We start from the raw sequence: 27,851 nt of genomic DNA, 5'->3' as shown, positions 1-27,851 counted from the left end.
CTGCCCAGCCCTGAGAATCCTGGTAGCCGGTGCTGTGATGCAGAGCGGGTCCCCTGGCTTTGTGGTGACAGGCGACAGCAGGCAGGGGTCAAATTATGAGGGACAGGGAGGCCCCCGGCAGGTGCCTTGATGGTGGGTGGGCTCTTGCGTCCACTTGGTCACCCTCCCGAGGACTGAATGCCTAGGCGCAGGTGGGCGGGGGGTGCCAGCGGCCTTCCCCACGGCCTCATTCTTCGCAGTGGAGAGATGCCCAGTGGAGAACATCAGCTCCCTGCGCCTCCACTTCTCCATCTGAGAAGTGGGGAGAGTAATTATAAGAGCAATAGTTTTGACCCCAAACCAAGGTGGCCGACTCATTGAAATGGCACACTGCTCCAAGCTCCCGGCCCCCACCCAGCAGAGCTGCCGGAGAGAAAGAGGTTGTTCCAAGGGTTTTTCTTCAACTCCCACTTATTGGAGCTTCCGGCATCACCCCCATTTTCCGGAGGGCAGAATGGGGGCACAGAGACTAGAAGTAACCTTGCCTAGGGTAAACTAGGTTTGAGTCATTGTGCCACAGAGGTTACCTCGTGCGTTCACCACCAAGGTCCCTTCTCATCTGAGCTCCTGCAGGCTAAGAGCCAATGGCCAGGAACTTCCGGGGATATGAGTGACAGGTAGACCACACACACACACAGCACCTGCTTGTGAGGAGGGGGCATGGGGCAAGGCGCTGCCATCCAAGAACTGGCTTTGGGCGCGGCGTCCTGCGGGGAAAGCTACCTCTTCGCACTGTGTGGCCTCGGGCAGGTGGGCTCGCCTCTCTGTTTTCTCATTAGTAAAATAAGGACAAGGCCCCTCCCTCTCCCTCGGGTCTGCGGTGAGGACGAAAGCCGGCTGCACCGCTAGGGAGTGCAACCCGCGGGGTCGTGGGGGCTGCGTGCTTTGCCCACGACTCCATCCAACCGGCCCCTGAGTTCCGACCGGCCGGCTGGGGCGGGGGCGGAGCCGGGGCGGCGAGAGGGCCACGCCCGGCCTCCCGCGCCCGGGCCGGACGGAGTCACCTGCACGCGGAGCCCTTCCTTCCTCCCAGCGCGCCCGCGGCCCGAGCCCGCCCGCCCTCCGGCCGCCGCCGCCCTCGCCGCCCTCCGCCCCCATCCGCGCGCCCGGCCCGGCCCGTCGCGGCAGGCCCCGCCCCCGGGCCCATCCGGCGCTCTCATTGGCCCGCCGCGGCCCCCGCCGCTGTTTGTCCCGGCTTCCCCGCCACCCATTGGCCCGCCCGGGTCCTCCCAGGAAGTTTGAAAAAAAAAAAAAAGTTTTATGGGCGGATGGAAGGGGCTGGGGCAGCGCCGGGGAAGCCGAGGAGCGGAGGAGCGGCGGCGGGTAGCCGAGAGGGGCGGCGGCGGCGCGACCCCCGCGCCGCGGAGCCCGGCCCGAGAGCCCCCTCCACCTTGCTGCCTGCTGCTCCCGCCGCCCCTGGGCGCCGCCATGACGGTGAGTGCCCCTCGGGGCCGCCCCTCCGCGACCCGAGCCGGGATGGGGGCGACGGCCCGAGGGGGAGCCCCCGCCTCACTCTCCGGAGGCGGCAGGGCGACCCCGGAGGCACGGGCCGGCCGGGCCCGCCTCGCATTCCCCAGCCGCTCCACACCTTTGCTCGCTTCCTCCCCGCCAGGGGCCCAGGCGACCCCGAGGAGCTGGGCACCGTCCGGCCCGGGCACCCCCTCCTCGCTGTGCGGGGCCGTCACGGGCGGATTCGGGCGGCCCGGCCTCCCAGCCGAAGACCCGCTGCCCCGCGCTGCCGGGCTGGGCAGCCGCGGAGGCGGGCCGGGTCTGGTGTCCCCGGCGGTTTGCGCGGCGGCGCTGACCCGGCCGGGCAGGCTGGCCGGCGTGGGCGGGGTGAGAAGGAGCCGGCCCGCCCCACCCAAGGCTCCGGAGCCCCTCCTCGGGCGCCCGAAGCGGCGAGATGCCCGTTTCCCCGCCGCCAGGGTGGGGCGAGCCGGCGGGTGAGGGGCCAGTGCTTTCCCGGGGCGGGGGGTGAGCTCTCCCCAGGTCTTGTCGGTATCCGCGTCTCGGTTGCCACAGCGAGGCCCGCAGCTGAACGCACTGTGTCCATTGCACAACTGGGCAAACTGATGCCGGGGGGGGGGGGGGTCGGTGCGCCGTCTGAGGTCACCCCAGTTAAAGGAAGCGGGGGTCCCCGTTCCGGAACCGTCTGGCCACCATGATGTTGTGGGAGGCGGGGGTGGGGCCGCTTTTGACTTATGCCCAGGGCCTTAGGGAGGCCCTGACAGCCCGCTTGCCCTGTGAGGTTGGGGGCGATGAGCAGGGGGTGTGTGTGCGCACGCGCACGTCAGGGCCGCGCTGAGGAGTGGGCTGGGTCGCTGGGGGGCGTGGCAGGCGGAGCCCCTGCCCCTGTGACTGTGATGACCTGGCTGTCGCTGCCTGGACTTCCTCGGCCTCCGCACATCCTGCCACCTCCCTGCTGGCCTTTCCTGTCGTCAGCAGCCTCCCCTTCGCTGTCAGGGAGTGGAGGGGGTGTGGGGGGAGGAGCTGAGTCAGTGTCCTGGGGCGGGGCCTTGCCCCCCGGGTGCCTACCAGCCCCTCATCCGGTGCTTTCGCGGTGGATACTGGACTGAGTCCCTCAAGGCTGGTGGCAGTGTCCCCACCTGAGAGATGCAGACTCGGAGTGTGGGGGAGTGAGGGAACGCCGTGCCCCTGGGATGCTGCTGGTGCCTGGCGAGCCTCCGTTTGTACCCAGGTCTGCCCCAGGTTTCCTCCATAGGAGCCAGAAGTGTGCCGGGTTCACTCCTGGGCCAGCACAGGTGGAGCCGGGGTGAGGCTGGGCGAGGGGACGCAGTGGGACCAGCACAGGCCGAGCCGGGGTGAGGCTGGGCGAGGGGACGCAGCGGGGCCAGCACAGGCCGAGCCGGGGTGAGGCTGGGCGAGGGGACGCAGCGGGGCCAGCACAGGCCGAGCTGGGATGAGGCTGGGCGAGGGGACGCAGCGGGGCCAGCACAGGGACGGGGTGAGGCTGGGCGAGGGGACGCAGCGGGGCCAGCACAGGGACGGGTGAGGCTGGGCGAGGGGACGCAGCGGGGCCAGCACAGGGACGGGGTGAGGCTGGGCGAGGGGACGCAGCAGGGCTAGCACAGGCCGAGCTGGGGTGAGGCTGGGCGAGGGGACGCAGCGGGGCCAGCACAGGGACGGGTGAGGCTGGGCGAGGGGACGCAGCGGGGCCAGCACAGGCTGAGCCGGGGTGAGGCTGGGCGAGGGGACGCAGCGGGGCCAGCACAGGCCGAGCTGGGGTGAGGCTGGGCGAGGGGACGCAGCGGGGCCAGCACAGGGACGGGGTGAGGCTGGGCGAGGGGACGCAGCGGGGCCAGCACAGGGACGGGTGAGGCTGGGCGAGGGGACGCAGCGGGGCCAGCACAGGGACGGGGTGAGGCTGGGCGAGGGGACGCAGCGGGGCCAGCACAGGGACGGGGTGAGGCTGGGCGAGGGGACGCAGCGGGGCCAGCACAGGGACGGGGTGAGGCTGGGCGAGGGGACGCAGCGGGGCCAGCACAGGCCGAGCTGGGATGAGGCTGGGCGAGGGGACGCAGCGGGGCCAGCACAGGGACGGGGTGAGGCTGGGCGAGGGGACGCAGCGGGGCCAGCACAGGGACGGGGTGAGGCTGGGCGAGGGGACGCAGCGGGGCCAGCACAGGGACGGGGTGAGGCTGGGCGAGGGGACGCAGTGGGGCCAGCACAGGCCGAGCTGGGGTGAGGCTGGGCGAGGGGACGCAGTGGGGCCAGCACTGCTGGAGGAGACACAGCGCCTTGCTGGCCGTCTGGAGGGTGCTGGTCGGAGGTGTCCTCCTGGGACTGTAGGACTGTCTCTGGGGGAGGGCAGGGTTTCAGAAGAGGGAGCCCCATGGACGGCGCTGGTGGCCATGTCAGCAGAGTGGTCAGGGGCGGGCCCCCAGCGTGGGCTCTGGTCAGGGCGATGGGAGCCGTGGCAGATCTCAGGGCAGAGCCGAGGCCTGCTGGATTTCCCCTGGCTGCTCCAAGCTGGTTCCTTCCTCACACCCTCTTCCTCTCCCGGGCCCCCATCTGCTGGGCAGCACAGGTACTCGGGGTGCTGGGGTGGTGGTAAATGCCCAGAGTCTTCAGGGAGCTGGCGATTTGGGGCTGCATCTGGAGGCAGGACCCTCTCCCACCTGCTCTTGCCTTAGCCCTGGCTCAGCGGCCCAGCGGCCTCGTTCTCCAAATTATATACTTGAACCCTTGTTTGCTGTCTGTCTCTCTGAGACCCACCCAGGCAGGAGCCACTGCTGCTGCTCACAGGTGATCTGCCCACCTAGCACAGCACCTGATGCTTACAAACAAAACAGAAAATCTACAAACACTTCCTGAGCGGGTCTCCCTCCACCCCCACCCCCGGCATCTGCGCTCCGCCCTGGGGTGACAATGAGTGTCCCTGTCCCAACCGGGAGCTGCTCTGGTCCAGCCTGTGAGGACCGAGTGAGTGGCCTCCTGCTGCCGCAGAGGCCTGTGGGCGGGCGCCGTGTGCTGAGCATGGGGAAAGGGGCTCAGGTGGTGATTAACCCGGCTCTTACCGGGAGTAGGGCCTGTCTGGCCAGCCGAGTGGGAGGGAGCCTGGTAATTCAGGCCCAGGACACAGGCAGGGGTGACAGGTCAGCATCCCAGTGTGCTGGGGGCCAGGAGGGCTGTGATGGCTAAAACCTGGGCCCCAGGCTGGAAGGGCGGGGGGAGGCTGCCATGCCAGCCAGCGCTGGTCCCCCTGGCTGAGTGTGCTCAGAGGGGACTGGGGAGGGGGGGCGAGGTCAGGGAAGAGGGCTGTGGGTGCTGCTCAGAGGGAGGAGCTGAGGGGCCATGCGTGGAGGGCCGCAGGAGACACGGGTGAGCCTCCACTCCCCGAGGCTGCGGTGCCGTGACGCACCTGGGTGGGGGTGCCTAGCTGGTGCCAGGTCTGTGCCAGCCTTTGACGGGGTATCAGCTGGGGAGAGGACAGGAGGGGACAGGACCTCTCCCCCGGTCAGTGAGGCAGGGCTCAGAGAGGGGGTGGGACTCCGGAGGGTCCCAGCCTGTTGTTCCTGCGCGGAGCCCCTGGCCCAGTCTCACTGGCCTCCCAGGGGCTCTGCCCTGGGTCAGCCCCGGGCTCCACAGGCCCATCCCAGGAAGCCAGGTTCTGCGTGGTCAGGTGCAGGTGAGGCAGGAAGGTAGAGGAGCCGATGTCTGTTCAGTAGGCTCTCCCTGAGGGCTGCTGAGAGCAGGACCACCCTGTGCAGCCTCACAGATGGGAGACAGGTGGGCAGGATAGAGCAGACTGGACTCACAGCCCCAGGGTTTCCTGGTTCTGAGCAGAGCCTGGGGCCCCGCCCTCAGGTATGCAGGGCGGGGCTATGATACCACGGAAAGGGGTGGGGCTGCCAGCTTGATGAGGCCCCTGACCATGGCCTTGGATGTTTCCTGGTGTCCAGGCTGCTCGTCCAAGCCCCCTTACCCACTTCCTCCTCGGGAGAAGGGGAATGGGGCTCCCTGGGAGGAGGGCAGATCGGGAGAGGTGGCCAGGTCAGGCAGCTCTGGTTTCCAGCTGCCGAGCTGTAGCCACCCACCCCACTGAGCCATGCCTCCGGCTGCTTCCACGCAACCAGACACCTTGGCCTGGTGAGGCCGTGATGCAGGTGCTGATAGGTGGGCTCAGAGCCATGGCAACAGGTGGCCGCCTCCTCCTTGCCTGCCAGCCCGGCCGGTTAGCAGGAGCCCAGACCACAGAGGGACTGGGACCTAGATGAGCACCATCTCCCCCGAGGGCAGGGAGGGTCTGACAGCTGGCGCCCAAAGGATGCACAGAGAGAAATGCCAGGCTGAGCAGCTGCTGCTTCTAGTCCTGGCTGGGGGTGCCTAGCTGCCAGGTCCCCGTGGAACATGCTGCAGCCAGGAGCCCCCAGACCTCGGGGCTCTGCCCCACTGGGCAGAACCTGGAAGGTAGGGTTGCCAGGACAGAGGTGCCATTGCCCTGACCTTCCCGAAGAGATCTAGGGGGGACCAGCATGTGTGTGACCCCAGCCTGGGACGGGCTGCCCCTTTCAGGGCCTCCAGGGGGTGAGGGAATGGTGCACCTGCTCGTGCCACAGGGGGTCAGTGGCTGGGGCTGGCGAGCACTCAGCTGTGTTGCTGGTGCTGCCTGCTGGTGTGGGCTCTCTCTGAGCTCTCTGGGGGTCTTTTCTACGAGTGCAGGTCTCCTGGCCTCCTGTGCACCACTGCTGGCTAGAAAGAGCTACTGGGGACTGAGTTTGGACCTCATGGCTTTGAGAGCGGTGAATGTTGGGGGCCGTGACCTTGGAGGCCAGGGTACCTTCTTGCGTTTGGGGGGCTGCTTGGGCTCTTAGCCCCCTCCACAGGCTAACCAGGACCCAGTCTTACTGGACTTGGGAGCAAGATGGGTGGGGCACCCCGTCTCCCCAGCCCAGTCGGCTTCCCGTTGGGCCTTACTGCTCTGCCTCCTCATCTCCCCATAGCCCGACCTGCTCAACTTCAAGAAGGGATGGATGTCAATCTTGGACGAGCCTGGAGAGGTAGGAGGGCTGGAGTGGCTGGGAGGAGGTGGGCTTGGGCCACTGCAGGGCCTTGGGAGCAGCCCAGGAGGTTGAGCTGTGGCTTCCCTGGCCTGCCTGGCCTCCTGGAGACCTTGGGGTGGGGCTGGGCCAGAGTGAAAACAGGGACCTGGCATTGCTTGTCCAGTGGAAAAGAAGGCCCGGACTGTGGAGGGGGAGGGGCAGAGGCTGCTGGTCCCCTCCCCTGCCAGGCAGTCTACTGCGTGTAGAAGTGACCCCAGCCCCTCACACCCTGCCCTCACCAAGAGCCTGTTGACCCTCCTCTTCATGCAGTCCTGGGTGGGACCAGCCAGGGTCTGCAGCTGGAGGGCTCTCGGAGGAGGTCGGACCTGAGATGTCTGCTTTCCCAGACACGGCCCTGGGGATGGGGCTGGAGCAGAGGCCCGGGCATTGCCGCCATGGGGCCCCCAGCCGAGTAGCAGCCTGTGTAGGCCTCAGTGGCCACACTGTGGCAGGGACCTGCTGGGCGGTGGGCATTCCTGCCAGAGCGGAGAACTGGGGCATGGGAGGGGCCTGCTGGGGGCTCAGCAGGTGAGCTCTGCCGTCCTCCAGCATGGCCGTCCTGGAGCTGGAAAGGACCTGGCCGTTTCACCAGCTCGGCCCTTTTGGCTGCCAGGCTGGAGCTGGCCCCCTGCCTGCCTCGCTCGGGAGGGGACGTGTGCCCAAGGCGCGGGTCTGCCTGCAGCCCGCATGCCGAGGCGGCGCACGGCCAAAGCGAGCCTCATTGTGTTTCCTGCCCACACACTCCTGCCTCCAGCCACAGCCTGCCCGCCGCTGCCTGCCCGCCGTCCCCTGGGGGCCTCTCTCCAGGTTCACACAAGGCCTGGCACCCTGCCAGTGACCCCTGCCCAGCCTCCCCACCCAGGGTCCCTGGAGGGCAGAGGGGTTACAGGCCCCGCCCAGAACTGGCTGTCGCTCAGCCCTTCTCACAGGGTTTGGAATGTCCAAGCTGGAAGGGCCCCGGGAGTTCAGCCAGCCCAGCCCCTTGGCGCACAGGCTGGAGGCAGGCCCACAAGAGTGTCGATCCCTTCCTGGCCTGGAGTGGAGGGTGCCTGAGATCCCCGGAGCCCGTCCAAGCCCAGGCGGAGAAGAGCGGAGAAGCCTTGGCAGACAGGCAAGGGAGGGCTCAGGCAGCAGCCTGGTCCACCCAGCGAGGGCAGGAGATTCTCCGTGCGCCCCAGCAGCGAGAGGCACAGCCCGAGGGTCAGGCTCTGCTCACCAGAGGCGCAGGGGCTTCTTAGTAGCCCCACTGTAGGGGTCAAAGACTGGCGCTCAGAGGAGTGAAGCACACAGCTAGCCAGCGGAGTCACGGCTGGATGCTTGGGCACAAAGCCCTGGTTTCCAGGGAGGCAGTGTCACCCTTGCGCGCCCTGGAGGAAACAGTGCACCGTGTGGCAGGGCTCGGGGCTGGGTCATGCGCACTGACCCTGGTAGTGGGCAGACCTCAGCTCCTTCCAGTGGAGTGACCAGAGCCTGGGGTGGCTGAGGTCAGGCTGTTTCCCGTGTGTCCTGCCAACCTGGCCCTGGCTGGGGCAGAGAGGCACTACAGAAAAGTGCCCAAATCATAAACCCAGATCCTGGCGTTCGCGGCGGGCCACGCCCACCCCAGCCTCCTCCATGCCTGCCCCCTCCCAGACCTTTGTCTTTGGTCACTGCGGTGACTCAGGAGTGCACAGGAGGGAAGACTTGGGGAGTTCCTGCTCCACTCAGCCCTGAACTTGCTAGGCAAGTGACTTTACTCGGGCCACAACCCCTCCCTGATCCGGGCTGCCCTGGAGTTTGCCCAAGGAGCCTCGCTGATCTTCACAAGGGGTCTGGGAGCATCATAAACCAGAGAGGGGCTCCAAGAAGGAAAGGGGGGTGTGGTTATGGAGAAGCCAACCCCTTTCAGAGATGCTGCCCCCAAGGCCCAGAGAGGAAAAGCTGGGGTCAGGCTCCGGATCCGAGCGGCTTCGCTGCAGTAGCTGGGGACACAGGCTGTCATGTGCGACCCCCTCCCCCCGGCAGCTGCCCTCCCCCCCAGCTCACCTGCACCTCTGCCCCACAGTGGAAGAAGCACTGGTTTGTGCTGACAGATTCGAGCCTCAAGTATTACAGAGACTCCACCGCTGAGGAGGTGAGCCCGCAGGGGAGGGCTCCGGGTGGGGTCCGCCGGGTGGGCCCCAGGCCCTCGTGGACCACGCTGGGCTCTCCTGCTCCAGGCGGATGAGCTGGATGGCGAGATCGACCTCCGCGCCTGCACGGACGTCACCGAGTACGCGGTGCAGCGCAACTATGGCTTCCAGATCCACGTGAGGCCGGAGGCTCGGGGCGGGGGTGGGACCGGGGGCCCCGGAGGAGGCGTGAGCGCTGGCCGGGGCTCAGCTGTCCCACGCGTGCCCAGTCAGGAGCTCTGGTGTCGGCTGCACCTCTGGGGAGAGCTGGGGCCGGGGGTGGGGGCGGACAGCAGTCACCCCTTCTTTCACCGCGACTCCAGCCTGCAGACACCCTCCTGGAAGGCAGGGCTGGCCTCCCTGGGGTCCACAGGGGGAGGGCACCGTGGGCTGGCCGTGTGCCGACCTACCTGCGGGGCGGATTCGCAGACCAAGGGTGCTGTGTATACTTTGTCGGCCATGACCTCGGGCATCCGGCGGAACTGGATTGAGGCTCTGAGGAAGACCGTGCGTCCGACGTCAGCCCCGGATGTCACCAAGTACGTGCCGGGCTGGGCCCTGCGTCCTCCGAGGGCTTTGTGGCTTTGGGTGTCTCTATCTGCAAGGTGGGCAGAGGGCAGAGGGCATGCTTGGCATGCTCCGGAACTCCCTTGAGGACTTGAGGTTGGACCGGACATCCTGTTACACCTCCGCCCCACACGCCCGTCCTGGGGCATGGCTCTGCGTCCAGGGCCCCTCAGGGCGGCTGTTCTGCCTGGACATCGGGGGTTGTGTCCGAGCCAGACGGGTGGGGACCTGCTGTAGAGGCTGCCCTGGCAGAGGGAGAGGAGGCCGAGCTGCCTGGCAGGAGAGGCCCTGGGGGCCGAGGCTCGCAGCTGCTGGGCAGCAGGAGCGGGGCTGGATGTGACTCCCCAGCCAGGCCGTGCCCAGGCTCTCCAGCCGTGGCCAGTGGCCTTACTGTCTGAGTTTCGGATTCCTCATGGCGTCTGCGTGTGTGCTGGGAGACACCCAGAGCCCTTTGCAAAATTCTGGAGTGCTGTGCGGTGGAAACGAGACGTTTCTCTCTCCGGAGTGTGCAGTCCAGGTCTGAGGGGCGGCTCTGGGCCACTGGGCACGGCTCAGGCTCTCCCGGAGGGCCAGCCGGGAGCCCAGCCCTTTAAAGGGAGCAGAACGTGCTCTCTGGGCCACACGTGGCGCCAGGGCTGCTGGGAAGCGTGGCTTTTGCTGCGTGAACACGTCCCCAGCTGGTACTGTGGAAGAGGGGACAGGAACCACTGCACGCGCTCCCAGTCCCAACAGCACGAGCTCTGTGCACCCAGGTCCCTGACGTCACCCCCCCCCCCCGCAGTGACCGTGGACACCCCCTTCCTCTGCGAGCCTCTCGAACCCAGGGCCTTGTCTTGTTCACTGTCCAGCTCATCCCCTCCGTGACAGCACAGTGCTCGCGTGTGCACACGTTTGCTCAGCCAGCCCTCACGTTCCTCCCGGAGAGGCGCTGCTCTCCCGTGGTACAGGTGCAGGAGCTGAGGCCCAGAGAGCTCCCGGCCTCTCTGCCGGGGCGTGGTACAGCCGGGATGTCCCCGGGCTCTGCTAACGGTGAACCTGGAGTCCACCTCCAGGCTGGCTGGCATCCTCCCGGGGTGGCCTGGCTTAGGTCCTAGTCCCCGGCTGGTCCCCTGCAAGTGCTCCGTGGGGGCTGAGCAGGCCAGGTCCCCCTGACGAGGCTCTGCTGGCGCCCTAGGCTCTCGGACTGCAATAAGGAGAACACGCTGCACAGCTATGGCACCCAGAAGGGCTCGCTGAAGGCCGGGGAGCAGCGGGGTGGCCCTCGCAAGGTGGACGGGCAGCGGCAGTCCCTGGACTATGTGGAGCTCTCCCCGCTGACCCAGGGCTCCCCGCAGCGGGCCCGCGCCCCGGCCCGTGCCTCCGACCGCCCGGCCAAGCAGGAGGAGCTGGAGCGGGACCTGGCTCAGCGCTCCGAGGAGCGGCGCAAATGGTTTGAGGCCTCGGACAGCAGGACCCCAGAGACGGCCACAGGGGAGGGGCCCCGCAGGGGCCTGGGCGCCCCCCTGACCGAGGACCAGCAGAGCCGGCTCAGCGAGGAGATCGAGAAAAAGTGGCAGGAGCTGGAGAGGCTGCCCCTGCGCGAGAACAAGCGGGTGCCGCTCACGGCCCTGCTCACCCAGAGCCGCGCGGAGCGCCGGGGGGCCCCGGGCGACAGCCACGAGGCGCTGGAGAAGGAGGTGGGTGCCACGGCTGGCCTCCGGGAGCCCCCTCGCTGCACGGAGCCCTGCCACTGGTCTTGCACCTCCCCGTGACGGGGCGCTCACCCCGTCACTATCTGGCGCCCCAGGCACCTTGGGAACCGGGGTCTCCCCCCGGACCTTGGCCTTCTGTTCTGTTTTCTTCGTTCTGCCCTCGGCTGCAGAGGAGGGAGGTGGGGAGAGCGGGTTCCGTTTGTCGGGCGTCTTCTGCGCACCAAGCCTTGACCTGTGACGTCCCCGGGGCCGCCTGGTGGTCCCCTGGAGTAGGCCTCGCTGCCTCACACGGTTTTCCAACAGGAAAACCAAGACTCCCAGGACGTCAGTATCTGTGGGCTTGGTGCCGTTCCCAGCCTGTCCCAGTCGCTGACACCTGGCACCCAGGGAACAGCCAGAACGCCGCCCCCCTCCCCCGCCTGCGCCTCCCCACCAGGGCTGCTGCCCCGCCCAAACCCAGCACTGTTCCTTTGCCTCCCGGGGAGCTGGGCGCACAGCCACATGTCCCTGCCGGCATCCAGCACCCCCTGACCTGGTCTCCTTTCCTCCTAGGTCCAGTCTCTCCGTGCCCAGCTGGAGGCCTGGCGTCTCCGAGGGGAGGCCCCTCAGACTCCGCCCCGATCCCAGGAGGACGCCCCCATCCCGCCGGGTTACATCTCACAGGTGAGGCTCGGGGTTGGGCAGGGTTCTGGCTGCCGGGCCGCTGGGAAGCAGCTACGGCTCGGGGCCTGTTCTGTGTGCTGGAACCGTGTGAGGCATTTGACGTGCGTGGTCTCATTTCATCTCCCCACAGCTGGTGGGCATGATCACTGTGCCCATTTTACAGACCAGGCCACTGAGCTCTGAGAGGTTATGAGACTTGCCTGAGGTCACCCGGTCTGCAGGTGTCAGAGGTGGGATTTGAGCCCGGCTCCAGCTGACGGCAGAGCCCGTGTGTGAGTCCCTGTGTGACACTGCGCCTGCACCACCCTGGGGAAGTGGGGAGCCACTGGCCCCGGGAGTCGCTCCCTAAATGCAGGCAGCTCCTGGCCCAGCGAGGCCTAGGACAGCGGTTCTCAGCTGGGGGGGTCTTGTGCCCCAGCACATTTGCTGTGTGTAGAAACACTGCTGGTTGTCCCAGCTGGGACAACTGGTTCTCCAGAACAGTGGGTGCGCCTGCGTGTGTGTGTATATGTGTGCGTGTGTGCATGTGGGTGTGTGCTGTGTGTATGTGCATGTGGGTGTGCACGTGTTTATATGTGCAGTTGCGTGTGTGCATGCATGTGTGTACATCCATGTATGTGTGTACATGCGTGTGTGCAGCTGTTATATGCATGCGTGTGTATACGTACTTGTGTGTGCACACATGTGTGTATGTGTGTGGCCGTGTTCATGCGTGTGTATGCATGTGTGCGCGTGTACACGTGTGTGTATATGTGCTCACACAGATGCTTACACAAGTTTACTGTGAAATAAAGACACAAGTACTTCTCACTGAGTCCCATATCGCAGGTGCATTTTCCTCCGAATGTTTTCGGCGCCGCCTCCACACTCTTGTGCCCGCCGCTGCTTCCCACACGTGTGTGGCCCTGCTGCGTGTGTTGGCTGGTGGTTTTGTGTGTGCTAATGAAGAAGACGAGAAGACACACTGTTGCTTGTTCAGTGGCGTGAGCAACTTCTGTGCTGGACTGGATGCTAGCTTTCTGTGGACCAGATCGGAAAATATTCCCTTGAGAGCACTCGTGCAGTTGTGTGTCCTGTGTCCAGGGCGATGGTTACAGATAGGACGCATCCGCATTCAGCCTGTTGTTGGCTTTAGCTCGTTTGTCATCGCTTGCCTGAGCTTGGAGAATCAGTAGAACAATAAATCTAAAGCCCTGATTCGTGATGCTCACCGAGATCCATGCTGCAGATCCTCCCGTGACGGCTGGTGTCAAGCGGCCAGTGTGGGGGCCCTGGGCACGGGGCTGGGGGCAGGTGTGCACCCCTCCCTCTGCCCCATGTCTCCTCCGGGCAGATAGAAGAGACGCAGCTCCCTCCCCACCCAGGAGCACAGTGACAAAGGCAGTGAAAGAAATAGCAGGCGATCCATTCTGCCTCTGTGACCTTTTTCATGAACTTATATTGTATGAATTCAGTGGCTGTGCTTAATACTCTGTCACAACATCCCTAAGGGTCTCACCGTCAGCCTCTGCAGTCAGCACACCATTGCCTGGAGCAGAGAATGCTGGAATCCCAGGCTTGGGCAGGAGGCACCTTCTAGAAGTTTCCAGGGGGAGGTCACTGTGCGGGGCTCAGGATGGCTTCGTGAAGGGCAGAGCTGAGCCGAGCAGGGACGTGTGGGTGGGGACGTTGGCCCGGACCTGAACCAGAAGGGCATGGGGCCCTTTGTGGGGTCTCCAGTGCCACCTGGGGAGAGGGATCCAGGCCACAGACTGTAGGCGGTGTGGGATCTGATGGCGATGGTGGAGGAAACAGCTTTGGAGGGGGCGAGGCGGGTGTTAACGGGGAGGATTGAGGAAGGCGGCAGGCAGCCTGCAGGGGCCCTGAGCTGGGGCTGCAAGGCCAGGGACCGTCTCGGGCTGAGTGGGTGGTGGGAGTTCAGCTGGAGAGGCCCGGGGCGGGGGGCACTGGGGTCTGGTGTGGAGGGCTGACCGGGGTCACCTGGGCTTAGGGAGGTGAGGAGGAGGGAGTGATGTGGGCCAAGCCTTCCTTGGGCTGGGAGGGGTAGCTGGGAAGACCTCGAGGCCTGTCCTGGGGCGGGAGGGTGAGCTGGGGGCGCTGCGTGGGTCCCTTTGCACCGCCTGTCATCAGAGCAGCTCTTTGTCCCTTGTGTTCTTAGAACCTGCTCTAAATTCCCTTGGGAAAAAGATTTCTGCCGCTGAAATAAAGTTTGAGAGCGCTGCTCTAGGCTTTCAGCCTACGGACGGAGAAACTGAGGCACAGAAGGGCTGTGCCCTCTGGGCTGCAGGCAGACCTGTGGCTGGACTCCAGGTGCCCTGCTGGGCACCGCACAGGCTGATGGCCCTTGACCTGCTGGGCTGCAGGTGCGAGAGGAGGGTGGGATATGTGCAGGGAATAATCAGACGAGGGTGGAGTTGTGGTCTGTGATGGGCGGGGGGAGCCGAGTCCCCTGTGACTCCCTCAGGCCGGGGCGGGGGGGGGGGGGCGGTGGCTAAGGTCCCAGAGCTGGAGAGCTTATTGCTGGGGGCACTGCTGGGACTTCCGCGCCTCCCCGGGCCCAGGGGACCGCCAGCCTCTTGCAGGGGTGCCGCAGGCACTCCCTCAGCCAGTGTCAGGACACCTGTGGCGGAGAGCAGCACCTGGCCTTCTAGGAGCCGCTGTGACCAGCCCTGCACCCCTGCGAGCTGCCGGCTCTGCCTGCCTGGTCTGGCCCTTTAAGAACAGTGCTGGGCTCACCACAGGCAGAGTGGACGGTCAGAGAGAGAGAGAGAAAGGTCTTCCTTTGCCGTTGGTTCACCCTCCAGTGGAGGCTGCGGCCGGCGCACCGCGCTGATCCGAAGGCAGGAGCCAGGTGCTTCTCCTGGCTCAGAAAGGGCAGGGGCTGGGCTGCTCGCAGCCAGAGGAGGCCCAGTGTCCGCTGCTGTCCCCAGGGGACGGACACAGAAGCCGGCCCTCCTCCCCCAGACTGGCTGCTGGAGAGGCGGGGCCGCGTCTCCCACCCTCTGCCTCAGTTTCTCCCCTGTCTCTTCCCTTCCCCTTCCTGGTAGCTTAAGTATTTTTTTAAAAGGTTTATTTATTTGCAGGTCAGAGTTACACAGAAAAAGGAGAGGAGAGGTAGAGAGAGAGAGAGAGGTCTTCATCCAGTGGTTCACTCCCCAGTTGGCTGCAGTGTCCAGAGCTGGGCCGATCTGAAGGCAAGAGCCAGGAGCTTTTTTTTTTTTTTTTTTTTTTTTTTCTTTTTTTGACAGGCAGAGTGGACAGTGAGAGAGAGAGACAGAGAGAAAGGTCTTCCTTTTTGCTGTTGGTTCACCCTCCAATGGAGGCTGCGGCCGGCGCGCTGTGGCCGGCGCACCGTGCTGATCCAAAGGCAGGAGCCAGGTGCTTCTCCTGGTCTCCCATGGGGTGCAGGGCCCAAGCACTTGGGCCATCCTCCACTGCCTTCCTGGGCCATAGCAGAGAGCTGGCCTGGAAGAGGGGCAACCGGGACAGAATCCGGCGCCCCAACCGGGACTAGAACCCGGTGTGCTGGCGCCGCAAGGCAGAGAATTAGCCTATTGAGCCACGGCACCAGCCAAGAGCCAGGAGCTTCTTCTGGGTCTCCCACATGGGTGCAGGGGCCCAAGCACTTGAGCCATTTTCTACTGCTTTCCCAAGCCATAGCAGAGAACTGGATCAGAAGTGGAGCAGCCGAGTCTCGAACTGGCACCCATATGGGATGCCGGCACTGCAGGCCGGGGCGTTAACCAGCTGCGCCACAGCGCCGGTCCCAGCTTAAGTATTTTTAAGTCATATAAGACACATTTGGGTTTTGTCAGTGGTTCAGACTCAGCAGGTCAGAAATGCACACCAGGCTCGCGGCGGTGGCGGCGGCCGGTCTGCGTGTGTCTGCGTGGGCTTCTCGCGGCTGCAGTCACAGAGGAACATGGGCAGTGGCCTAGGCCTGGCGACGCGCAGTCCCCCCACTACCACCACCGCTATTTTGTGGGCGTCTTCCGATGCCCTCTGCAGGCCGCAGTGGGTGGGGGGTTTCTCTTCCCGGCCTTCTCCTGGGCTCAGAGTGTCAGAGGGAAGTCAGTTCTTTGCCCTTCCTGGCCCTCTGACCTTCCCTCCATGTCCCCCCGACTCTTCTGCCCCGGGTCCACTTTCGAGGCCCCTTGGCGTCACGTTGGACTCTTGGATGCGCTGGGCTGAGCGCCGGCTTTCAGGCCCACTGATGGGCAGCCTTGGTTTCCTCTGCAGCCTGTGGCCGCGTAACAGTCACGGGTCCTGGGCACAGGACGTGGGGTCTTTGGGGGCGGATACTCGGCCCCCATTTCCTTCCACAGCATTTTCTGTGCTTTCATGAACACACGCCGAGTGGGGAGGCGGCATTCGGCACATGAGGAGGCCGCCTGCGACAACTCCGCCCCACTCAGTGCCTGGCTGCTTCTAGTGCCAGCTGCCTGCTATGCATTCTGGGAAGGCAGGGGTGATGGCTCAAGGACTTGGGTGGCTGCCACCCACGGGGGAGACTTGGACTGGGCTGGCTTTGGGCCCCACTCGGCCCTGGCTGTTGAGGCCCTGAGGAGTGAGCCGGTAGATGGGAGGTCTCTTCCTGTCTCCATCTCAGCCTTTTAAATAATGAAACTGGGAGCAAACGAGCACGTGTGCAGACGTGCAGCTCTGTGTGTCTTCCCATGGTGAGCGCGCCCCACACGTGTCGCCAGAAGTCAGCCTTCCCACAGCTGTGCACACGGGCAGTTCTGGGTGTTGAGGCTTGAAGGCTGAGTGGCTGAGTGACAGAGAGATCATCCACCCACTGGTCCACTCCCCAGATGGCCACAACAGCCAGAGCTGGTCCAGACCAAAGCCAGGACCCTGGCGCTGCCTCCAGGTCTCGTGTGGGCGGCAGGGACTCAAGTCCTCGGGCCATCGTCTGCCGCCTTCCCCGGGCCCATTAGCAGGAAGCTGGATCGGAAGCTGAGCAGCCAGGACTGGAACCGGCGCTCTGACACGGGCCATGGGTGCCCGTGCTGTGCCACAACGCCCGCCCCCGTGACTTCACAGCTGCCCGGGCACTTCTGTGATGATCCCATCAACCGTTTTAGGTCCCTCCGGTTAGACACACAGCTTGTTGTCCCACTGTGCCACAGGCAGTAACTGCATCTGAGTCTCGGAACCCGTGTGACCACCTGTGGGTCAGTCCTAGGCATGGACCGGACCTGCTGGGTCAGGGGGCGAATGGTTAGAGATGTGATGCCGCCTCGCCGGTGCAGCGCGGGGTTGGTGCTCTTGTGGACACTGCCAGCAGAGGCCGCGCTTGGAACAAACCATCGCTCCCAGCTCACTGAGTCCTGCCACGCGCTGGACCCTGGCCCAGACCCCGGGGTTCGGCTGGGTCCGATATTCCAGGCCCTCAGGGGCTTAGGGTGTGGCGGGAGCAGAACCTTAGGAGGCAGGGGGAGGCTGCCTGAGACAGAGCTGGGCTGTCTGTCCATCGGGCTGCTGGCCAGGGAATTGCCCAGGGGGAGAAGGTTGCGATGGAACGTTCCAGGCAGTGGGAACGGCATGGGCTAACGCTCAGGCGTGAGCTCGCCGTGAGTTGGTTTCTGCAACTGTGAGGTGGCCTAGCGGGCAGGGGCAAGACTGAGGCCTCCGGGTGCGCCCTGGGAGCCCGTGACCGTGACCGGCTGGCCTGTGGCCTGCAGGAGGCGTGTGAGCGCAGCCTGGCGCAGATGGAGTCCTCGCACCAGCAGGTGATGGAGGAGCTGCAGCGGCACCACGAGCGGGAGCTGCAGCGGCTGCAGCAGGAGAAGGAGTGGCTCCTGGCCGAGGAGACGGCGGCCACGGCCTCAGGTGAGGCCCCGGCGGGGGCGCAGTGGGCTTGGCCCTGGGCAAGCGGTCAGGAGGAGCTGGAAGCCCCCAGAGCTGGCCTCTGGTGCTATTTGCAAAGGGGAAACTGAGTCTGCAGACCTGCTCCGACTACTGCCACCACCCAGGGTTGTGTTTTTTCCCTCAGAGGCCTGTGGCCACTGGGAGGTCCCCTCAGACCACGGGGCCCCCACGCTGGGGCAGAGAGACCAGCTGTAGACCTGCCCTCTTAGGGGGAGTGGGGAAGATGGGGGCGTTGCCCAAGCCCCACTGCGTGCAGGCCCTGTGCCCCGCGTATTCCCTGCAGGAGGGCCCGTAGTCCTTGGGATGGCCAGGGAGTGGCCCCATTTCACGGTGAGATGGCTCCCAGGGGTTGGTGACTCATCTCAGACAGCTCCGCTTAGAGGTGGCGGAGCTGGGCTGGAGCCCAGAGCACAGTGATGACAAAGCCATGCTCTGCACCCCGCCCTCTGCTCTCCCAGGCCGCACACCTGCTGGTGAGGGGAAAGCGGGGAGAGACCCACGATCAGCCTCCAGCCTGCCATGCCCTATCAGCGCCCCCCGGAGGCCAGTGGGGTGTCTTGCATGCTGGGAAGACTGCCCAGCGCAGCCCCTCCCCCTGCAGTATCAGACTTCACCCTGGCGTCTCACAGGGAGCTTCCTGCCCTGGCTTGGTCGGAAGTCTCACCTGGGGACAGTCTCACGCGCCTCCTGCTGGGGTTTACCCCCAAAGAGCGAGGGGAAACTTTGGTCCTGGGCTTGTGGACGAAACCTGGAGGGGTCCTGTGTAATCCCCACGCTGTGTACGTGTGAGAGTGCACTCGGCCCTCGGGAGCCCGCAGTCAGAGACGGAGCCTCTGGGCTGCATGCCGGCCTTGTTCCGAGGGCCCTGCACACGTCTTGCAGTGACCCCCTGGAGGGAAAATGTCACTGTTGTCCCCAGAGACCGAGGCCACGTGGGGGTGTCACCTGACACCCCCAGAGCCTACGCTCTGGACCATGTGGCTGGGCACGGCAGGTGGGCCTTGTCACAGAGCCCACTGGGCTCTGCAGACTCCACACACCCTGTGGTGGCGTCCCCAGACGTCACTGCCAACAAGGCCCACCAGCGGCAGAGGCTGAAGTGTGTCCCCAGCAGGGCCCATCGGAGCCTCCCAGGACAGACAGGCTCAGAGGGGTCAGTTCACGGCCAGGAGCCCACAGCTGTTTGCACCCCACCGCCTGGCCCTCTCCGCCAGTGCCCGTGGCGTCTCGGGAGCGCAGCCAGCTGCTGCTCACCCCGTCCCGTCCCCTCCCCTGCCCTCTGCCCTGCTTCCAGCCATTGAAGCCATGAAGAAGGCCTACCAGGAGGAGCTGAGCCGGGAGCTGAGCAAAACCCGGTGTCTCCAGCAGGGCCCCGACGGCCTCCGGAAGCAGCACCAGTAAGACGGCGGCCGGGCCCTGGGGTCTGTGGGCTGTGCCGGCGGGGGCATGCTGACTTGCTCTCCGCCGGAGAGTTGCACTTCAGTGCCCTGGAGTCGGGGCTCAGGCAGACCCAGGCCGGGCCTCGTAGACACTTCCTCAGGCCCCTGGTCTCGCTGGTCTCAGCCTCTGCCGCTTCCCCGCCTTCAGGTCCCCTAGAGCTGGGCTGCAGTGTCACTCTCCACCAGCAGGGGTCTCCCTGCCACGGGGCCCAGTTCTGGCATGGGGGGCCCGAGCGCGCCCCGGTAGAGGAGCGCCCGCAGTCGGGGAGCTGTCACTGGCGCAGCAGCTGAGGGCAGACTCGGGAGGGCCTCCAGCCGGGCGCAGGGCGGAGCCCCAGCCACCTGTCGCTGTGCCGCGCCGGCCAGGTCGGACGTGGAGGCGCTGAAGCGGGAGCTGCAGGTGCTGTCGGAGCAGTACTCGCAGAAGTGCCTGGAGATCGGCGCGCTGACGCGGCAGGCGGAGGAGCGCGAGCACACGCTGCGGCGTTGCCAGCAGGAGGGCCAGGAGCTGCTGCGCCACAACCAGGTGCGCCTGGGCCCGGCGGGGGAGGGGGCGGCACGTCCTGGCGCCCCCGGCCTGACCACGCCGCCCCCCAGGAGCTGCACTCCCGGCTGTCGGAGGAGATCGACCGGCTGCGCAGCTTCATCGCCTCCCAGGGCGCGGGCGGCTCTGGGCGCAATGAGCGGAGCTCCTGTGAGCTGGAGGTGAGCACGCTGCCCTCGGGGCCGGGAGCCTGCCTTCTGCGGGGGGTCACGCCGCGGTGGGGGGGCGCCAGGTCTCCAGGGGCTGGGCCCAGCCGGGGGAAGCTGACCTTCCTAAGCCAGAACACCTGCTGTGCACCTGCAGTCAGCACACAGCCGCTCCACCTGCCCCCGTCACCTGCCCGCTCGGTGACCCTGGCAAGTGACCCCATCTTTGGGATCTGTCAAATGGGTCTGCACCTCCTCTACTGGGAGAGGCCAGAGTGGGGACGTGTGCGTGTGGTCCCCGGATCGCCCTGGGGTCGCCTCTGCAGGACCCCCACCCCGTGTGGCTGGAGCACCTGGAAGCCCTTCCTGTCTGTCCCCCGCCTCCCCCACAGCCCCACAAGTTCAGTGCTGTTCCCATAGACACAGCGTGCAGTGCCATGGCCCGGGGCCTGCGGCTGCAGGGCAGTCAGTGCCGTGGTGGGCGTGGCCTCAGCTTCCCAGGGGTGGGCGTGGCCTCAGCTTCCCAGGCTCCCTGGCGCAGGCCGAGCCGGACTCCTCTTGTCAGCCATGTCTGCCCTTGGGGGTGGGGGCGGCAAGGGAGGAGGCCCAGTCCACTGTGGTTCCTGTCAGGCTCCGACGTCCTCCTCGTGCCCCCACCGAGGGCCTGGGGCTGCGCTGGGCTGCACTGGGCTGTGCTGGGGTGGCGCTGGGATGCCCGCTCTTAAGGTGTGGGCAGGTGAGGGGCGAGGTAAGGGGAAGTGGAGAATCGGAGTGGGCTTCCTGGAGGAGCCTGCCTCTGGAAAGCAGTGTTTGTGCAGGTCGGGGGTGCATCCCGGGACCCCAGGCAGGGGAGCAGCCAGGTCCCAGGGTGCCTCTGGCCTCTGGCCCGGGTCAGCCTGGCCCCTGTGACCGCAGGTGCTGCTGCGCGTGAAGGAGAAGGAGCTCCAGTACCTGAAGAAGGAGGTGCAGTGCCTGCGGGACGAGCTGCAGACGCTGCAGCAGGTGCGTGTGGGCGGGGTCTGATCGGGGGCGGGGCCTGGTCGGGGCAGGGTCGGGGTACCTGAAGAAGGAGCTGCAGATGCTGCAGCAGGTGCGTGTGGGCAGGGTCTGATCGGGGGCGGGGCCTGGCTGGGGCGGGGGCGGGGTACCTGAAGAAGGAGCTGCAGATGCTGCAGCAGGTGCGTGTGGGCGGGGCCTGGCCGGGGGCGGGGCCTGGCCGGGGTGGGGCTGGGTACCTGAAGAAGGAGCTGCAGATGCTGCAGCAGGTGCGTGTGGGCGGGGCCTGGCCGGGGGCGGGGCCTGGCCGGGGCGGGGCTGGGTACCTGAAGAAGGAGCTGCAGATGCTGCAGCAGGTGCGTGTGGGGCAGGAGCGGGGCTGGGGAGTCGCCTGCCTCCCCTGGGGGGTGCCATCCCCATCCACAGACAAGGGAGCTGAGGCCGGGAAAGGGGGAGGGGCTTGTTCAGGACCATGTGTGCTTTGATTGATTCGGCATCATTTTATGTATTTACGAAGCACCTGCTGGGCACCAGGCAGCGTCCTAGGTAACACAGAGACCACGCTCTCCGGCCGGTGGCCCGCGTGCTCCCCTCAGGAGCCAGCCTCATTGCTAGGGGGTGGGAGGGCCGGATTCAACCCAGGTCCCAGTCCGTGCCTGGCCCCGTGGCCGCAGTGTCCCTGCACTGGGACCCTCTGCCAGTTTGGTGGCTCTGTGGGAGTGGGCGAGCCAGCGCCAAGGGACAGGGCCCAAGCCCTGGGCCTGGCTGACCCAGTGCTGATCCCAGCCGGGCACGACCCTGTGGCCGTGGAACAACCTTTGCCTCCCTAAACTTCCACCCGACCCCGACCCCGAGGAGAGGAAAAGTGGGGGGGGGCACTTCGGGTGGGCCTCCTGGAGGCCGATGCAGGGGCCCTGGGGGCTCTGTCGGGGCAGCAGGGAGCAGGGTGGGCGGAGCCAGGCCGGGGTTCTGTCACAGTCCCCGCCCCGCCCCCAGGACAAGCGCTTCACCTCAGGGAAGTACCAGGACGTGTACGTGGAGCTGAACCACATCAAGACGCGGTCAGAGCGGGAGATCGAGCAGCTGAAGGAGCACCTGCGCCTCGCCATGGCCGCCCTGCGGGAGAAGGAGGCGGCCTGCGGCAGCCTGGCCGAGTAGAGGTGGGGCCGGAGGCCGGGCCAGGGGCTTCTCTCCCCGCGCGGCGCGGGCGTGGGGATCCAGCGAGACCCCAGGGCCACCTGGCCTGACTCCCTGCATGGCGCGGACCCAGCCAGGGGCTGCCGTGGCTGCCTGAAACGCGCGTGCAGCGCGGGGTCCCGTGGCCACCAGCAGCCCGTGGTGTGCCGTCACCCACCGCAGCCTCCCTCCCGCCAGCACCACGCACGGCCCCTCCAGGCTCCCAGTGGTTCCTGAGTTCACAGGGTGTGAACTGGTTTTGTATTTATCTGAGAGACAGGGACAGCCCCATCTGCTGGTTCACTCCCCAGATGCCCACAGGGGACAGGGCTGGGTCTCCCACTTGGTGGCAGGATTGCCACAAGCCTGAGCCGCTGTCATGGCTCCCCAGTGTGCGCTCTGAGCAGGAAGCTGAGCCAGGTGCCCCACGGGGACGCAGGCACCCTGACTGCTGTCAGACCCCTGCCCTCACCACGCCTTCCCAAGCCTCATCCCCTGGAGCCCCCTCCTACTGACAGGTCCCGGGGCCGCCGAACCTCAGGCACAGAGTGACCCAGCTGTGGGCCCAGATGTGGGGGAGCAGCCGAGCAGCCTCTGGGCCGCGGGGGTGGAGGGACCCGCTGGCCTGGCCTGGCCTCTCCAGCCTCGGCGCCCTCCTCCTGTCTTGCAGGTCCTGTGCTCCAGCTGAGCTGCAGACCCCGCAGCCCGAGGCCCGGCCGCCCTCCCTCCCATGGGATGGAAGGCAGAAGCCAAGCTTTCCTCCCCACCTGTGGGCCGCACGTGCACTCACAGCTGTCACACACACACACACACACACATGCACACACACGCACATACACATGCACACACACACACACACTGCGTATCTGAGCGCGCCCTCGCACTGGGTTTTACCTTGCACCTTCTCCAGGATTTTATATGTGAAGAGATTTTTATATAGATTTGTCTCCCTTTTATTTCCCAGAAACACTTTATACTTTTTAAAAAAGCCATTCCTGGTGGCTGTGTGCCTCCATCGCTGGTCCCCTCTGTCTCCTCACTCCTCGCTTGGGCTTCTGGCTCATGGCCCTGCCCCAAGGGTCTCTGGGAGGCCCAGGCAGCGGCCATGCAAGTTGACAGGTGGCAGAGGCGGGGCCAGCGCCCCTCTTCCTACCCTACCTCCTACTAACTACTTCCTGTCCTGGTGGACCCGCCCCTTGGGACTCGCTGAGGGACATCTGGACAGAGGGAGGCAGCCACTGTCCCCCACCCCCGCCACTTCCTCTGGGGGTGCAGGGTGTGGGGCTGCGGGCCCCGCCCGTGAAGGCCTCTCCCCGGGTCCTGGGGTCTTTGTTCACGTAATAAAACGTTCTGGCAGCTCTGTGTCTGGATGGCTGGGCAGGGCGCGTGGTGGCGGCTGGAGTTGCTTCCACTCCCGCACCCCAGCAGGGCCTTGACCCGTCCTGAGCCTGGGCTTGAGGGCGGAGCTGAGAAGCCAGGTCCTCCACGGGCAGGCAGGGACGCCGGGGGCACAGCAGCGGCAGGAAGCGTGGGAGAAATGCCAGGCCCGGGTCCCTGATGCCTCCCGAATTGGAATCCGCACTTGGACAGGCCCCTTGGAGAGCCGGGGCACTGGGCCCAGGCCTTGGAAAGAGGGCTGGAGCATCGCTCTGATGGTGACCTTGGGCAAGCTGTGTCCCCTCAGGTTCCGTTTGCTTCTCCATCAAATGGGTCGTTTTTTTTTGTTTTTTTTGTTTTTTTTTTTTTAATTATTTTTGACAGGCAGAGTGGACAGTGAGAGAGAGAGAGAGACAGAGAGAAAGGTCTTCCTTTTTGCCGTTGGTTCACCCTCCAATGGCCGCCGCGGTAGCGCGCTGCGGCCGGCGCACCGCGCTGATCCGATGGCAGGAGCCAGGTGCTCCTCCTGGTCTCCCATGGGGTGCAGGGCCCAAGCACCCGGGCCATCCTCCACTGCACTCCCTGGCCACAGCAGAGAGCTGGCCTGGAAGAGGGGCAACCGGGACAGGATCGGTGCCCCGACCGGGACTAGAACCCAGTGTGCCGGCGCCGCAAGGCGGAGGATTAGCCTAGTGAGCCGCGGCGCCGGCCTTTTTTTTTTTTTTTTTTCTTTTTCTTTTTTGACAGGTAGAGTGGACAGTGTGAGAGAGAGACAGAGAGAAAGGTCTTCCTTTGCCGTTGGTTCACCCTCCAATGGCCGCCGCGGTAGGCGCGCTGTGGCCGGCGCACCGCGCTGATCCGATGGCAGGAGCCAGGTGCTTCTCCTGGTCTCCCATGGGGTGCAGGGCCCAAGCACTTGGGCCATCCTCCACTGCACTCCCGGGCCACAGCAGAGAGCTGGCCTGGAAGAGGGGCAACCGGGACAGGATCGGTGCCCCGACCTGGACTAGAACCCGGTGTGCCGGCGCTGCAAGGCAGAGGATTAGCCTGTTGAGCCACGGCGCCGGCCCAAATGGGTCGTTTTCTTTCTGTCCCAGCCCTGTGTTGAGGCCATGCCCAGAGGTGGTGCCGTGGCCTGGGAGGGGCCTGGGACAGCGTGTGCGGGGGCTGGGTGTCCCCATCGCGGCCGGCTGTGCGGGTCACGGGCAGGACTAAGAAAAGACCCCATTTCTGAGCCACAGGCCCAGGAGGCTCTGGGGACCCCGAGGAGACCCCGACTCCGCCTGTGTGTGGAGGGGCGCTTTTGGAAGCAGCTCAGAGATGGGGCTTTCTGAGTGGGAGGATCGGGAAGGGGATTGGGGGGGGGGTGCCCTCAGGACCTGTGGAGAAAGTGCTTCCATTCCCGTGGCCGTGGTTGGTCAGGATGGGAGTGTGATATGGTTCCAGCCAGTGAGGGTGCAGGGAGTCTGGCAGGCAGGGGGCAGTCATAGAGCCTCTCCTGCCCTTAAAAGGGGACATCAGGGCCGGTGTTGTGGCTCCACGGGTAAAGCCACTGCTTGTGACGCTGGCATCCCCATGGGCACCGATCTGAGCCCTGGCCTGGCCCATTCCTGACCGTTGAGCCATTCGGGGAGTGAACCAGTAGATGGAAGACCTCTCTTTGTCTCTGTCTCTCCCTCTCTCTCTAACTCTGCCTTTCAAAGAAATCTTTTTTCTTTTTAAAAGGTGGGGAGAAGAGGCCCCTCCTAGCTTTTGTGGATTTTTTTTAAAATATGTGTTAGTTATTTGAAAGCAGACAATAGATATCTTCTGTCTACTGGTTCGCTCCCCAAATGGCCACCACAGCCAGGGCTGGGCCAGGCTGAGCCAGGCGCCAGGAACTCCGTCCAGGTGTCCCAAGTCAGTGGCCGGGGCCCAGGCACACAGGCCATCTTACGCTGTCTCCCAGGCATGTTAGCAGGGAGCTGGATTGGAAGTGGAGCAGCTGGGACTCGAACCCATGTTCAAAGGGGATGCCGGTGCCACAGGCACCTGCTGCCAGCCCCTGTGTGTGGACAGAGTTGTGTTAAGTCCCTATGTTGCTGCCATCCTACCTCATCAAAAAAACTTGGAAATGGCAGAGCACAAAGGGTAAAGAGCCAGGACCCCTAGGCCATCAGATGCCCCTGGCTCGGGGCTGCCTTCCTGGGGGTGTCCAGTCTCACGGGCGAACTCGGAGACGGGAGGTCTGCAGCCACAGCCCCAGTACCCACATCATGGGGCCCGGAGTCTGTGCCCCCGCCCCCAGCTCTCCGGCTTCTGCCCCGTCCTCTGCCTCCATTCCTGCCTTGGCCGGAGTCAGGGCTCCGTGTCTCATACCCGGTCTGGGACATCTGTCTGCCTGCTGAGGCCAAAGCCAGGCCGGCACGTGCCAGGGCACTCCCGAGGTGAGTCGTCAGCCTCCCGTCCACCACTAAAACGAGGCACTCCCACTCCCCTGCTCAGAGCGTGCCTCACAGGCAACGGACTGACCAGGCCGTGTCATGTCAGTGACAACGTGGAGGGCTGGAGCGTGCTTCCTTCTGGCTGCTGTGGGACCTGGTGGCTTCCCATCAGGTTAGGCCTGCATCCACCCCACAGCCTGGCTCCGCAGTGCACACGGTCACTGGCACAGCAAAGTCTCAGCCCTGTTCCCCGCGGCCGGGCTGTGGGACACCGGGGTTGTCCATCAGCAGAAGAGAGCGTGCCAAGCCTGGTCACACGCAGGCCGGAGACTCCCAGGTGGTGACTTAAGAAGGATGATTGCTGCATGTGGGCACGCAGGTGCAGCCCACACCTGCCACTGAGTGCCAAGGCGGCTGTCGGCTTCCTGGGGGCAAGCAGGGATCACCACGGGGATTGTCAGCATCCGAGAAGTGGGCATCTCTGGGGGGGGGGGGGCCTTGCCTGGCAGCGGCACAAGACAACTTTGTGGTGCCAGAAGTGTTCTGGGGGCCGGCGCCATGGCAGTACAGGTAAAGCCACCACCTGCAGCGCCGGCATTCCCATACGGGCGCCGGTTCTAGTCCCAGCTACTCCACTTCCGATCCAGCTTTCTGCTATTGTCTGGGAAAGCAGTAGAGGATGGCCCAAGTGCTTGGGCCCCTGCACCCACGTGGGAGACCCAGAGGAAGCTCCTGACTCCTGGCTTTGCATCGGCCCAGCTCTGACTGTTGTGGCCATCTGGAGAGTGAACTAGCAGAAGGAAGACCTCTCTCTCTCTACCTCTCCCTCTCTGTAACTCTGCTTTTCAAATAAATAAATAAATCATCTTTAAAAATATTGTATATGATTTTTTAAACAATGATTTATTGAAAGGCAGAGCAAGAGAGAAGGTGAACTTCCACCTGCTGGTTCACTCCCCATATGGCTTGCAACAGCCAAGGCTTGGCCAGGTTGAAGCCAGGAGCTCCGTCCAGGTCTCCCATGTGGGTTGCAGAGGCCCAAGGACGTCAGCCATTCTCCTCTGCTTTCCCAGGCGCATTAGCTAGGAGCTGGCTCAGAAGCCAGGCTGCCGGGACTCCAGCTCTCTGATGTGAGATGCCAACATCACAAGTGTTGGCTGAACCCCCGACGGCACAATGCCAGCCCCAGTGTCCCATATCTTGATGTGGGTAGTGGTCATGTGGGTGTGTATGCACATAAAAGGTGGCACGGCGTGTACTTAGCTTTTATGCGTTTTACTGTGAGTCATGATCACTAATCAATAGAAAAACAAACCACCGCCTACTTTAAAACAGAGCGAGGCAGAGCTGCGGCCGACGCCCGGGGAGCCAGGTGGGGCACGCGGCTGACCCCAAGATGCGGTCACGGCCCCAGGCAGCCAGGAGTGGCTACAGGAAGGTTGCAGACACCTGCCTGCCCCAAACCCCAGCCGCCTGGGCTCCTGCCACCCACGTGGGAGGCCTGGACCAAGTTCCCGGCTCCCACAGTCGCCGCAGGCGTCTGGGGAGTGAACCAGTGGATGAGAACGCGCACTCCCTCTCTCTCAAATCACAGAACCGGCTGGCTCCATAAAGTTCACTGAGACACAGCCCTCTCTGGGCTTTATTTTCCCATCTGCTAAATGGGGACAGCACTGTCTGCCCCAGGGGACCGTGTGCCTGTTAAACCACCCATTATCTTCTGCTGTGTAAGCAACCTGCTGGCTTGGAGGCCAGCCCGTGATGGTTCACCCACGCCCAAGGGGCTGACCTGGCTCCACTGGGCGGTTCTCTTTCTGTCTTTCTCACAGTCGCAGGCTGGGGCTCCTGGGGCCTCCACAGGGCTGGACGTCCAGGAGAGCTTCATCCCTCCGGCGTCCAGTGCCTCCCGGCCGGCTGGGGCTCCCTCACAGCATGGCGGCCTCAGGGCCTGATTCCAGTGCCCCACCTGGAATCCACCCGCTCCTTAGGAGCCAGGCGTAGACACGCCGCGATGGCACGTCCTCAGGTTGGTCCAAAACCAGCCACCGGGCCAAGGCAGTCCTGCTGGCCCCAGCCGGGAGCGTTCTCATCTACCGAGCGAGTGTTGGACACGCGCCATTTGTTGAATGCTCCCAGTCGCTTCACGGAGCCACACAGTTGAGCGCACAGCTTCGGCGTGAGCGTTTATGAGTTCTGTCCCGAT

The 27,851-nt window shown here is 65.0% G+C and overlaps 1 protein-coding gene across 2 annotated transcripts; it reads left to right on the top strand.

Annotated features, from left to right (window-relative positions):
- The first annotated feature begins 1,299 nt into the window (after positions 1-1,299).
- On the top strand, positions 1,300-23,608 carry LOC133768375 (TRIO and F-actin-binding protein-like). 2 transcript variants are annotated; one of them, XM_062202868.1, is made up of 14 exons: positions 1,300-1,473; positions 6,504-6,560; positions 8,647-8,715; positions 8,801-8,890; positions 9,182-9,291; positions 10,494-10,995; positions 11,563-11,673; positions 17,361-17,508; positions 18,842-18,944; positions 19,353-19,512; positions 19,584-19,691; positions 20,592-20,678; positions 21,669-21,832; positions 22,519-23,608. In XM_062202868.1, the coding sequence occupies exons 1-13, from the start codon at positions 1,300-1,302 to the stop codon at positions 21,828-21,830; spliced, it is 1,881 nt and encodes a 626-aa protein (XP_062058852.1). In that variant the 3' UTR covers positions 21,831-21,832; positions 22,519-23,608. The 2 variants fall into 2 exon arrangements, with proteins under 2 accessions (XP_062058852.1, XP_062058853.1); XM_062202869.1 differs by lacking the exons at positions 17,361-17,508; positions 18,842-18,944; positions 19,353-19,512; ... (2 more) ...; positions 21,669-21,832; positions 22,519-23,608 and adding an exon at positions 11,804-13,458.
- The last annotated feature ends 4,243 nt before the right edge of the window (positions 23,609-27,851 follow it).

Source organism: Lepus europaeus, chromosome 10 (genome assembly GCF_033115175.1).
Source record: "Lepus europaeus isolate LE1 chromosome 10, mLepTim1.pri, whole genome shotgun sequence".
In the NCBI taxonomy this organism is placed as follows: domain Eukaryota; kingdom Metazoa; phylum Chordata; class Mammalia; order Lagomorpha; family Leporidae; genus Lepus; species Lepus europaeus.
This window is presented reverse-complemented; position numbering and strand designations above follow the sequence as displayed.